The following is a 13348-nucleotide window of genomic DNA, read 5'->3' on the forward strand; positions in this document are numbered from 1 at the left end:
CCGCCACCGTAGAACGTGTTTGCACTGACTGCTATCTTTTAGAGAACTTCTGGAGAGAAAACACCCACAAAATTCGCCATCACCCTGCATGGAGAAGAAAATGACGGACGAGTTAGCGTGGTTAGGCGAAATGCGAAATATGCGCGCTAGCACTTCGGCTTTCACTTCGGTTTCGGTTCGAGGCTCAGTTTTCAAGAACAAGCAGGATTCGGACGAAGATCGACGACATCGCACTTAAGCCACCGCCACCGAGAAGCTCCGTCTGAGGGTATGATGTGATAGCTTTAATGGGTTAATGCCCATATATGCGCAGTCCGCCTTTCTCACAAGGCCTCTCTGCGCATGCGCGCCTTTTCCTCCTCCAGCTCCACTGGTTGAGAATGAAACCGCCTGCTCCTACTGCGTATGTGCAGTTCATGTTAGTGACAGGCGCATGCGACAGATGGCGGCAGCTGTCAAGTACACGCACTCGCCACTTCGCACGCACAGCTGGCTCCTCGTGCAACCAGACCGCGCCTGCGTCTTCTACGAGCGTTTGCTTTCAACCACTAGCAAACGAATTTTAGCCACTCCCCAGAGGGGGCCACATCTTGTGAAGAAGGCGGATTGGTCAGTCTTTTTAACATTCACAGATCGCTGGGAGTTTCCTTACCACTCCTGGCACAACGATGCAGCGGTTAAGCGATGCGCCACTTCCCTGCGATGGCGGGTGCTGCCACCTGTGGGGCTTGTGAGACCCAGGTTGCTCTTCCCGAGCAACCTCAAGGTCATGGAGAGAAGCTTCAGTTAGACAAACATCAACTAAATCAGAGGTTGAGGGTTTTAGTGCTAGCGCAGTGAAAGTGATAGGTATAGTCGTAATGAGATGGGCGATATCTATGCAAGTAATGTTTTTGCAATCTTTGCCTAAGCCTCCACTATACATACACAGCCTACTCGAAGGCGCTGTTCTCGCACCATGGCGAATGACGTCATTATAATGTCGAACAAGGCCAGCACCTTCCTCGGACATTCGGCGCCCTTCAAGAGGCGGAACACGGCAGGCAGGTGTATACTGCTAAAATTAATATCCTGCCTATTCCGATTTGAGTTCTGGCGTTACTTTTCACTTGGTTTAAGCGTCCCCTCAGAACAATGGACGTCGCTTTAATATTCATTCCGTTCAGAAGGAATGTTTGAATGCGTAAATTGAAGATGGGGACCCGAATTAAGCCTTCATATGGCGTTAGAAAGTAACAATCCGCCTCGGTGCTCGGCATCACGAATGAAGCTGAGAACTCGTGCACTGATCATTCAATACGGTATTTTTCAGAAAAGAAAGGGCACAATGATATAAAAAATAAAGTTGAGCCACATTGTCTTTGAAATGCTTAATTTTTATGCTTTATGAGTTCTAGCGTTGTTAGATGCATTCAAGGCAGCAGGGGGCTTAAAGGACGGTTTCATGAACTTTAAAATGTCATTGAGGTCTCGCTCGTGCATGCCTACCACATAAGCTGCAGAACCGTCTGACTTATTATTGCAAGAGAATTATATGGCTCTGTCGCGTCAGCAAAAAAGTGTCCGCAATTTTTTCCGGACGATTACGTCGTTCTCTGAAAATAAATGTGTGAAAGAGTGATTGTGACAGTGTGATGAAATCTTACCGCGGGAAAATTTTTTTTGATGAGGTGTAATTAGGTAATGAATTAAACGCGAAAAAACGCAAAATATTGCATTGAGACGTCAAAATATCCGTGGACGTTGATATAGTACATAGACGTCAGGACAGCCACGGACGTCGACATAGCGTGTGGACGTTTTGCTTTCGCATTGCTCCAATGCGGGTCGCCGCAGTGATCTCAAAGTTTTTCAAAATATGCTTAGAGTAATATGATGGCTTCGAAGGAGAAATGCGATTGTAATGGTGTCTACAGGTCAGTTAGAATTGAATGGACGTTTCTTGTACCGACTCCTCTTTTTGATCTACAATCTACTATCGTCACCGCCGCCACAGTAGTAGCTCACTCTCCGACAGCGGCAGAAGAAACCGCCATCGCGCTGGCCATCGCTGACCCACGTACGCGCACAGTCCTCAGCGACTCCAAAAGAGCGATACAAAATTACTCGGCAGGTTTTATCTGCCACCCCGCTGCACGCATCCTTCGCGGCTGCACTCCCGACCATAAGATCAACCTGGTCTGGGTACCCGCCCACGCGGGAAACTCTGGAAACGAAGGGGTCGACCGACTAGCCCGAGGACTAACCAACCGGGCGGCCGGCCCCACGGACCCAGACGCTCTTGCCGAGGCTCCCCAGACCTTTGCTGAAATTACCAACCTCTACAGAGAGATGAGACGCCAGTTCCCGCCTCCACACCCCGACTTGAATCGAGCGCAAGCCACCTTGCTCCGCAGGTTGCAGACACACTCCATCCTTAGCCATTCTAGACTTTCACTCATCACAGACGGGGAATACGACCCCGTCTGCCAAAATTGTTACCAGGGAGAAATCGCCACCCAGGCTCACATCCTCTGGGGTTGCGCGGGAAATCCGCCCCCTCGAACCTTACTGCCAGCTCCCTCCGAAGACGGATGGAACCAACTCCTCAGAAGGCCAGACAAGAGCATCCAACTGGCACTCATTTCGTGGGCCCAGGAAGTCGCCCCCACCTGGGGGCCACATCAAGCCCACCTGCCCTAAATCCCGCCAATCTATGGCAATAAAGTTGTTTCTCTCTCTCTCTCTCCTCTTTTTGATTGTTTCATACCCTCCTCAACTATCGGTGTCTTCTTCCTATGACGTAAGCAACACAGCCAGCATCACCATCTACCGGCTTTGACATCAAAGACGGAGCTGACAAACAGGAAATGGACAAAATAATAAAGCCGGTAAGGAATCCTTAAAAAGCACCCTGATGAGAAAGATTTTCTGAAACGGCTAGCTAGCTTGTGCTTGGTGCCAGACGTTTTGTGGTTTACTTACATAAGGTCGTAGAAATGGGTCCAACCGTGTAGCTGGTCCCGCGCACCCTTTTGATGGCTTCCTTCGCATTCAGCGAGATGTTGAGCTAAAAGAGACAAAGTTGTAATACTTTGTAAACAAATCGACGCGTACTCAGATCAGCGTGCACGCACAAGCAGCTTAGGAGTATTTATTTTTTTTCATTACCCTCAACGACCGAGGGCATTACAGAGGAGAGTTGGTTGCATACGAAAGTGAAACACAAAAATGCAGCAGTATAAATACATACAAATGGAAATATAAATGTGGCTCAGGGTAAAAAGGAAAGAAAGCATAATCCAGTTAACAAAGAAAGTATAATCCATATTACAGTTATGACGCGTAAATTTTGATTATTTCTGCAAAACAATCGCAGGAGTAGGCAAGGTGATTTATGTGAGCAAGGTAACGCCTCGTTCTGTTTTGCCCCTTCTTCCTTCACCCATATGACCTCTGCTACCAAGTACAGTCAAGAAAAACAAATTTCGCAGAAGTTATTTTTCTTATATTTTCAATACTGTAAGGCTTTAGTAGATGGGCACACACAACTTTCACATGGATGCTAAAATCAGAAACACAAAGAAAGTTCACACAGCGGCAAAAACACGTGCCTTAGTAAGTCAGAAAACAGTAAGTACTTGAAATACCTGAGGACTGAAAAATTGGCGGGGGCTTAGCTTTGGTTAAGCGTGGTAGGTTGCGAAAGCAGGTGTTTTATACTGCATATGCAGCGCCTCTAGTGGGAAGAGCGCGACGCGACGCGCCGTGCCAACCGGCCGCCGTTACCCGACAAGCCGAGTTGGCAGCCCGTCTCTCGCTCCTGGTATGACATCACGCTGTGCCGTCACTAGGCATGGTATGACGTCAGGGGTCATTCTAAAGGTCAAACGTGCCAAGTGGCCGCCGCTATCCGAAAGGCCGTTCTTGGGAGTTGTATTGCTTTCGCAATAAAAATGTACAAGTGGGTCTTCAGTTAGTTATAAATAAAAAGTAATCAAACATGGTTGACAGTGTAGAACATGCACATAAAAAGTAAAAAAAAAGTGTTTGCACGTTTTGATAGTGGTAAACTTTATTCAGTAAAAAGCTTTGTGCCCCCCGAAGTGAGAGAGGCCCTTAGACCAGGGCATCTACGGACTTAGCTGTTTGCGGCGTCCTCTGAACCAGCTGTCTCTGTTCCTCTTGGCTTGAGCTGTACAGTACAGCCTCCCGCTGCTAATGTTGTAGATTTGGGCCATGCGACTCGCACAAGCATTCAAATGGTTTCAGTTGCCTAGGATACACTTCCTGCTTTTAAATTTTGGTTACTTTTAACTGGGACGTCCGGCACATATTTTCTTGTCCCCAGAAATTCAGATTTCCGCCAGCCTTATGGCAGTATGTCCCCGATATTCCGCGTCGTTCTCTGCTCGTTGGCGGGCACTGTCGGTGCTGTTCTCCTTAAAACTCGGGTTCAATAAAACGGAGAGTGGAGCTAGTTGGTACATGTTGCTTGGAAAAAACAGCGCTAAGACGAAGGACAAAGAAAAGAGGACTACAGCCGATCCTGTAGTCCTCTTTTCTTTGTCCTTAGTCTTAGCGCTGTTTTTTCCAAGTAAAAAAAAAACTCGGGTTCGTTGGTCGCTGCCTAGTGCGAACTCACCAGCTGGTTGTACTCGGGAACGCGTTCCCTGCTGTAGCCGTACGGGAACATCCAGAGCTGGCCGAAGGAGTGCACCGAGAAGTAGAACTCGGTGCGCTTCAGCACCGCCCCCAGGGCGTCCCGGATGGCGCGTGCTTCGGGCTCCGAGAAGGCGTTGTCTCCGCAGTACGTGTCCGTGCAAGGGTTGGGGCTGGATTTGATCTCTGCGGTACAGGCGTCATCGGCGTAGTTGATGCTATCGGCTCAGAGGTAGATTGTGGTTCGATGGCTAGACAATGGCTAGACTAGGGATCATTAAAGTTGAATTGTACAAGTACAGCTTCCGACAAAAAGTACAGAGCCCAATGGATCTGCTTATGGGCGGTGTTGTGCGGCTCGTCGTGCATCACCAGCGTTCAGAATCTCTTGAAATTGGAAGAAATTCTCCTTCTCACCGCTCCAGTACTTAGGAGCACGGATGCTACAGGGACCACACTACACATCTTATGAGCAAGCTCCTTGGGCTCTTTCCTTTTGACAGCCAGTGAAGTTACTAATCCGTGAGGTTTCTATTTTATGGCTCTTGAGGAGTTCTTAGTTTGTTGTACCTCCAAAGCCACAGCCAATCCAAAGCCAAACCTCTGCCAATCTGCAGGGGTCTTAAAGCCCCGTCGAGCTACCAAAAGGAAGTTTTTGCTCCGTAAATCTGCAGGCACGGAAATTTGGCGGCAAACAAAACAAATGTTTGTAATCATTGATTTGGCAAGCTGGTGGGGTTTTGAACGTTTTCAAGTTGCGCGTGTTCTATGAAAGACGCCGTCGTGAAATTCTCGGGTTCTATAGACATATTGGGTTCTTCAACACATGCTCTGGCATCACACAGTACACGGATGTTCTTTGCATTAAAGCGAAGCCTTTAATGGCTGATACTGTCGTCCGTTAGCAGAGGGTGTCACATCTTTGGCAGCGTTTAACTCGTTGTAACTCGTGAACTAAAAGAGATAGGATAAAGAGAATGGTGGCTTCAGATAGAGGAGGGAAAAATGAACCTAGAACCCTTGTTAGATTACTGTAGATTAATTAGTTAATTATTAATAGTCAAAAACGTCAAAACTGCGTCGAAATAGCGCCGACGTGGATATAGCCACGGGAACGATGTGACGTCACATCCAGCGGAAGTCGTCACGGCACAGTGTCCTCGGCTTTCGCCTCTCAACACTTTAGTTGCCAAAGTGTTCTCGAATTTTTTTTTCCCTTGATCGAAACTCCGCAGGTGCGGCTGGAATCCAGTCTCGCTACGCTCTAAACAGAAAGGAGTAAAAAAGGAGTTTTGAGTAAGTTGTCCTCTAGCGCATACTCTTTTATAAAAGAGAGTGCGCTAGATGACAACTTTACTCCCCTTTCACTCCCATATAGGTGTATTGGTGTTCAGAGTGTATCTCATGGTCAGCCATAGAGAACATCTCCCAATTGTATCTGCCAATGCTTACCTGCCAATAATTGCTCTTGTAAAGCGCCTAACTTATCGAATAGCGTGTACTGCGCCTATCTAAATTTGAAGCCCAATTTGCAGTTCCCTGATTCGTAAATCCCTTGCAGAGCCGCGAAAACCGACGATATTATCGGAAGATTATGCACCGAGAAAATGAAAAAAAACTACCAAACTACCACGCCTTCAAATCCTTCTCGGCCTTTATAAAAAAAAGAAAGGCCGTCCTTCACTCTAAACAGTAAAACGCCTAAATAGGAGTAAAAATTGAGTGATCTGACCTCTAGTGCACTCTCTCTTATTAAAGGAAATGCGATAGAGGACAGTTTACTCCCTCTTTACTCCCATCTGTTTACAGTGTATCTCGTCCTCAATGCAATTCTGATGCAGTTGCAAATTTCGTCCACTTTCCACCAAGAGTAAAAACGCATCGCAGTAGCAGCACAAATGTCTTGCCTAAACGGAGGTTCACAAGATGCTTCAGCGAACAGATTCGACTCAGCATGGCGGTGTTAAGGTGACAGTAATACGAGGGAGCTTAGGTTGGCTGGACGTCCTTTGTATGCGCGGTTATACGTTAGCTTGCGCTGTGTTAGGCTGCTTAGAAAGCAGTATTCGGGGCGGTGGCCAACGGTAGGAGGAGTGCATGAAATAAAATAAGGCTGCGATAGAACGGCCCCAGTATACTCACTGCAAAACATTCCGACGTTGAAGTTCCTGTTGGCGTCAGCACCTCGGCAGATCCTGCTGTAGATGCTTTTAGAGCGGGTCTTCCTCCAAAACCGGTCCTGCATATCAGTAAGATGTTCACTGTTTATTGCTAGTCTTCGTCCTTTCATCTAACCTCTGTGGGCAGTCAGGCGAACTTGACTGCTTAACAGCCTCACCAAGGACGCCTCTATCCGGTTCTTGCTTGAATAAAAATCCTTTCTATTGCTTTTAATAGATATGTTGATATTTTCCCGGCCGCAAAAGTGGAAGTTATTGTTGAGAAAACTTCATTTAAAATTTGTACTGGAACTTTATTCAAACTCCTGACATCTACGCCGAAGGACTCCGTGATCAGTGTTTTGAAGTGAATAGCGGTGCATCAGTGCCTCTGAGATCTTTCCTTAAAAAAATGTGTCGAAGCACCGCAGTTTAGTTGCAAAATGACCCGATGGTGGCGACACCTGTATTTTTTTTGCACCTTTTCTGGCTTATAAAAACTCCGTTTCCAACGAAATTAGAGCGTTTGTCGTGGAAATGCGGTAATTGAGGCCGACTTAAATTTGCCCTAAGTGTTAGTTTAAAAATTTCATTTTCCAATTGTTGCCTTCGTCTTCGGTTACAATAGTGTTCATAGAGTTTCTCAACGTAACTGGAGGGAAAGCTGGGTGCGCTACCCTTCATACGCCATGGAGAGGCGCAGGAATGCCGGGAAGACTAGTTTTCTTACTTGGCTTGGCTATTGTTAGGCATAAAACGTTTATTCAGCACTAAAGATACGACACTTCTCGATGTAAACCTCTAAGAAATGCTGTGAAAGTTTTCATTCCAGGCCAACACCGAACTTTCTCTAGCGTTAAATCTATGAAAGAAGTGAGAAACCCAGTGCTGAAATAATTTAACCTGCGCACATAGGAGGGCACCGCGGCGCTCGAGGTACAATCCTCGTTTCCAGCCAATCGCTAGCCAAGCCAATGACGAAATCTCGTCTTACCGAAATTCTCTCGGTGGATGAAGCCCTATTTAAAGGGACCCTGAAATTATTTTGAGGGGCATATTCTAGTGGAACAAATCTGTAGAGGTGGTCATTATAAGTATTCGAGTAAAATTTGAAAGCTCTGCGTGGACCCTACCGATAGAAAAAACTAGAAAAAATCTCTCCTCGCAGTAGCTCGCAACCGATTAGGGCGACGCACCGCATCGCGCGTCCCCTACCCCGATGACGTCAGTGGGCAGATTTAGCGAGCTTGAAGTGTGGCTATTCCAGCCTCCAGTGTACACCACATACGCAAACGATAAATTTCAAACACGCAATCAGCGAAATTAGTTTAGTATGATACAGTTATAAGCCCACTGGGACAGATTGCGTCGTCGGTTATAAATTTCGCCACCGGCTAGAAGGGAGTGACGTCATCAGATCGGAAGTGACGTCACTGTCGCATTGCCAAATCATATTGGAATTAGTTGTCTGTGTGAAATCTTTATTTTGTGCTCACGTCTCTGTGAATACATAAGGGCTTGCCGTGAGCGATCTTGTTAACTTGAGTAAAACAGAAGACAGAAACTTAGAATCCACTTGTTGAGACGGAAAAAGGGTGCTGCAACGTATTATTATGGATAGTAGTTGTTGGTGTAAAGAAGACGAGTAAGTATTCTAAATATAAATGAAAGATTTCTTAAGCGGAATTTTTACTGCATGAACAGGGTCAGCATTAAAGGAAGCATTAGTGTCGATAGTAGGCTTACCGTAGTATGCGTGAACTCGTAGCCGTCCGGGTTCACAACCGGATAAATTCGCCACTCGTACTTAGACACCAGGTTGCGGATTGTCTCGTTGGTCTCGTACTGGGTCGCCAGCTTTAGTATAAAGAAACAACAATACAGTTAGCGCCTTAGGAGTGCACTAAAAAAACAGGTTGCGGCAGTAAAAAAAGCCGCAAATCTTTCTTTAAAGTGTTTCCATCACTCGCATCGAGCAGTTAAGACGGCCATAGAAAATCAGTGGGGAATGCTTTTGACGATAGCAAAAACGTTAGTAGCAAAAAAAAAATGGCTGAGGCTTAGCTAAGGTTAAGCCTAGTCAGATGCGAAGCATATTGATGGCTAGGCTTGGTAATACATGGCTTTCCTTGGTTGACGTTCATCCCGCTCTTCATCGTCTCTGTGGCACGCTGAAGCTTTCGCTTCTCGTTCAAATCAGCCCTGCTTCTAGGCGGCATCCCAACACCTGGCAGCCTCGTAAGTGCCCAGAGAGCGAGGCAAGCTCAGCTTTATACCGCTGCTGTAGCGTCACGTGGTCAGCTGCAGCGCCTCTGATGTGGAGCCTCCACCGCCGCGGCCGACCGCGCGAGCCGGCAGCCCATTTCTCCTCTGCTGTGACGTCATGTTGTCACGTGGCGTCACGTGGTCACGCTAAAGGTCAATGGTAGCTACACCGCCGCGCTCGACGGGCTGTAGTGTAGCTCTAGTAATATGCTTCGCATAAAAAATGCAAGACTGCTGACGGGAGATCTGCGGAAATATCGATTGTTATATCGAAATCCTAAAATATACGTAAAAATTGCGTTCATAAACACTTTACCGTTCAACCATGCTTTTGTCCATAATTATTGGGTATGTATTAGAAACTGACCCTGCTTCCTATTCCAGAAGTAATCCTTTTGCCCACCCTAATAACCTCTTAGGCACCGTCGGCCACGGCAGAGGACCCTCACCACATATCCCCAGGCGATACCTTTTGCGTGGCCTCCGCGATCAGCTCCGGCAGCACGCTTGATCGCGGAGGTCAGGCCTCTTGCCGCGTGATTGAACCCCGACTCAACGTCAGCTACATGGCGCTCCTGTTGCGAGCAATCGGAGGCCCCGTTCGGTAGCGGAGGCACAAAGTGGTCGGCGGTCAAGTCACGTTCACGCTGCCAATGGCGTCCGTGGCATCGTAGGGACCGCAGCATCAGCAAGAAGATGAGTAAGATGTCACGACACTCCCGCGTGGTCCGATCTCCACCCGTGCCATAATACGGCGCTGCGATTTGGTTCTCTAACCGCAAATGTAGACTGCAAAGTCACGGCGAGAGCTGTGAGAGGTGGTCGTGGTGAAAACTTTTAATTGCTGAAATAGAGTTCGGGAGCCACAGAGTGGCCCCGCTACATGGTCGGCGTCCCTAGTCCGGGACACCGCATGACAATGCCCCGTCTCTAGCCCGTTTCACCAGAACCCTTTGGGACTCAAGCGAGGAGCAGTTGAGGAGGGCAGTCTCCCATGCCTCTCTGGAAGGGGTAGGGGAAGGGGAGAGGTGTGGATTTTGAGTACATGCCCACACCATGTGGGAGATATCACAGGTCTCCCCACAGTGCGGGCATCGCCCATCCGTGTTAGGATCGTAATGCTTTAAGATTGCAGGACAGAGTAGAGTACCTGTCTGCAGGCGCCTTAAAGTTCGCTCCTCCGTCTTACAAAGCCCCTTTGCAGGGGCCGGTAAAAGGCGGTGGTTGTCGCTATAATGCGTTATTATTTCCCTGAATCGCAGCAGCGGCTGGTTAGTCTCCGAGCCAGAAGAGCTGGGATGAGGAGCCCGGTGAATAAGCGCTCGGGCAGCCGCGTCAGCGGCCTCAGGCTATTCGCTTGGTAACATTTTCGGCGACACCGAGGCAGCAAAAACTTATCACGTATTACCTGTCTCGAGACAGGTTCTCAACTAAACTTTTTTTTTGAGGAAAGGAAAATGGGTCAGTAACTGTCTCACATACCCCGGTGGACACCCGAACCACGCCGTTAGGGAGGGGATAAAGGAGGAGGGAGTGAACGAAGAAAGGAAGAAAGAAGTACCTTAGTGGAGGTCTCCGGAATAATTTCGACCACCTGGGGTTCATTAACGTATACTGACATCGCATAGCAGACGGGCGCCTTTTGCGTTTCTACTGCATCGCGTCGTCGATAAGGTTAGCGACCCATGCTGTCACGATGTCGAGCTGGGTGGCCCGTTAGGGCTAGCGGGCCGGCGCCCGCTTTATAACTATCAAGTCCGGCAGAAATTACATAACACCTTTGAGGAGCTACGAGAGGCGCAGCTTGAGTCGCAAAAACTCCGGCTGTTGCAGCCAACGACTGCAAGAGCGCTCCTACAGAGGCTCGAATACCGAGAGCAGATGCGAGAAATGACGAGGACGGAAACCATCCCCGACGAGCTTCGCAAGACCCTCAAGGTAGCGCCAATACCAAGAAACAAGGATTCCAGCCTCCATCGAGACAGACGAAAAGCAAGGGCCGAATTCATCGAGAAAACATACGCTTCTCAAGCCGCGACCGTGTATGCAGACGCGTCTTGGAGAGGAGGTGATACCAAAATCGCTGTGGCGGCGGTGGTCGATTCGTCTTTACGCGAAATGACCATCGCGTCTCTCCGAGGCTGCACAGCTGCAGGGTCCGAGGAAGTAGCCGTTGCTCTAGCGGTGGCAGAGGGCTATAGAACCGGTCGGTTGCTAACAATACTCACGGACTCTTAAACGGCTTGCCGAAATTATATGAATGACAGGGTAGGTCGTCACGCGCTCCGTATACTCCTCGCAGCGAGCGACAGAATTAAAAACCAGGAAGAACAAAACGACAAGATCCCACACAAAATTGTGTGGGTACCGGGGCACACGGGGGTGGCAGGGAACCAAGAGGCCGACAGGATAGCTCGAGGATACATTACTTTCCGAGCATCCGACGAGACCGCGGAACTCGCGCCAGCACCCAGAGAATACTCGGCCATACTACAAAACTATAGAGGCAGAAGAATGCGATATCCCCCGCCGCACAAATCTCTTAGCAGAGAGGAAGCTGTCACTTGGAGACAATTACAAACAGGCTCTTTCCCAAACCTACATATACTAAACAAGATGCACCCTACGATATACGCGGACAAATGTCCCTGGTGCGACGAAAAACCTACTCTATACCACATCACATAGGCCTGCGAAAACATAGACGTGGTCCCCAAAATACAAAACCCGAGTGCGGAGCAATGCGAGACTCTGCTGTCCAGCGACCGCTGTGAAGGCGAACGAGGTCTGGTACAGCGAGCTCAATGGGCGGCAGTGGCCACGGGAGCCCTGGACTGAGGGCAACCGACCATTGATTAGAGGCGGACGACTTCGACAGAGAAGGCTCCTGGGGATAGAACCAAGACGTCTCTGAAGATGCCCCAAACCGCAGGAAAAAGCTTTAGTGAAAATAGTTTGTCCTTCCTTCCTTCCTTCCTTCCTTCCTTCCTTCCTTCCTTCCTTCCTTCCTTCCTTCCTACCTTCCTTCCTTCCTTCCTTCCTTCCTTCCTTCCTTCCTTCCTTCCTTCCTTCCTTCCTTCCTTCATCGAAAGGCGTCAACTGCGAACCGTTGAAATAGGCCTACAAACAGCGGTAAGTGATAAGGCTCCCATAAAGCAAAAAAATCTGCTTAAATTGACTACCAAATAGCCTTTCACTAAAATTTAGACAGAGCTGGCTCCGAAATCTTGATGATCAACATGGCTTTGGGCTGCTCTAATGCTATAGAAAACGCACAGCACGTTCTCTGCAGTGTATTTTGCGAACTATGCGCAGCGGGCATCATCTTCGTCATTGTCATCATCATCCAAACTACGTCGACTGCAGGACAAAGGGCTGTACCGTCCGTCTCCAATTAACCCTGTCCTGTGCAAAACGAACGCAAGTTTCAAGTTTCAAGTTTGTTTTATTTACATCATAGATGTGGGTAGGTCCGGGAAAAAAAGTGATCGCAGATCACTTGAGGGACCCCCGGACCCCCCTTTACATGGCATACAGCAGCAAACATCGGAAGATCGGTGCAACGCTATAGACAAAACTTTTTACACAGACACAGTCATACATACAAAATATTTTATTCATCACAAAAAAAAAAACGTACTTAACAACGTTTTGCTGCTTATTTAAAGGGAGCTTTAATTTCGCGCAAGCTGTTTTTGGAAGTATCGACATTCATGGACTGTAATTGGTTTTATAAGCGGGGCATATTGAAACGTAACATCTGATTCCCGTAGTTGGTGCGGCAAAAAGGAACAAACCATTTTTCTGTATTGAGCAGGGTATAAGCCGGTAAAGTTTGAGTGAGGCAGGTCAAGTCTAGAAAAGCTCGATTATTATTGAAACTAAATGTGCTAAAATACACTTCCGTCCAGCTTTGTGACTGAGAGCTGAATGAGATGATAAAAGAATAACTCGACACCGCTCCAAAACCAAAGACGCTCCCCAGAATCTTGCCAAGGTTCAATGCTTTCTTCACAGCTTAGCGTACAAAAACCACCAGCAGGGTATTTGATTTTAAAAACCTTGATGCCATGAAAGCGTAATATATTTGCCGAAGGAGTCGTTCGTGCAAATCAACTGAAGGATGTTGAAGCAAACTCTTGATCGCGACTCTTGGAGAGGTCGCGTAAACATCAAGTCCCGCATGCCAAAACGTTTGCGTGGTGCATGGCATTTTTGTATACAGCAATCATAATCATAAGTGGTAACATTGTCGTCAGCACTATTGCCTTGCACGGAACGAA

The 13348-nt window shown here is 47.9% G+C and overlaps 1 protein-coding gene across 1 annotated transcript in view; it reads right to left on the bottom strand.

The window, feature by feature from the left end:
• The window catches only part of LOC149346749 (zinc carboxypeptidase-like), a 28227-nt gene that overhangs the window by 5241 nt on the left and 9638 nt on the right, over positions 1 to 13348 (bottom strand). Inside the window, exons 7-10 of the mRNA XM_089586672.1 lie at positions 8547 to 8657; positions 6784 to 6880; positions 4625 to 4827; positions 2965 to 3049 (exon numbers count right to left, since the gene is read on the bottom strand). Coding sequence (XP_089442798.1) covers positions 2965 to 3049; positions 4625 to 4827; positions 6784 to 6880; positions 8547 to 8657 — 496 coding nt within the window. The remainder of the gene's footprint in view (positions 1 to 2964; positions 3050 to 4624; positions 4828 to 6783; positions 6881 to 8546; positions 8658 to 13348) is intronic.

This window comes from Amblyomma mixtum, chromosome 4, assembly GCF_055824585.1.
Source record: "Amblyomma mixtum isolate Tamu chromosome 4, ASM5582458v1, whole genome shotgun sequence".
In the NCBI taxonomy this organism is placed as follows: domain Eukaryota; kingdom Metazoa; phylum Arthropoda; class Arachnida; order Ixodida; family Ixodidae; genus Amblyomma; species Amblyomma mixtum.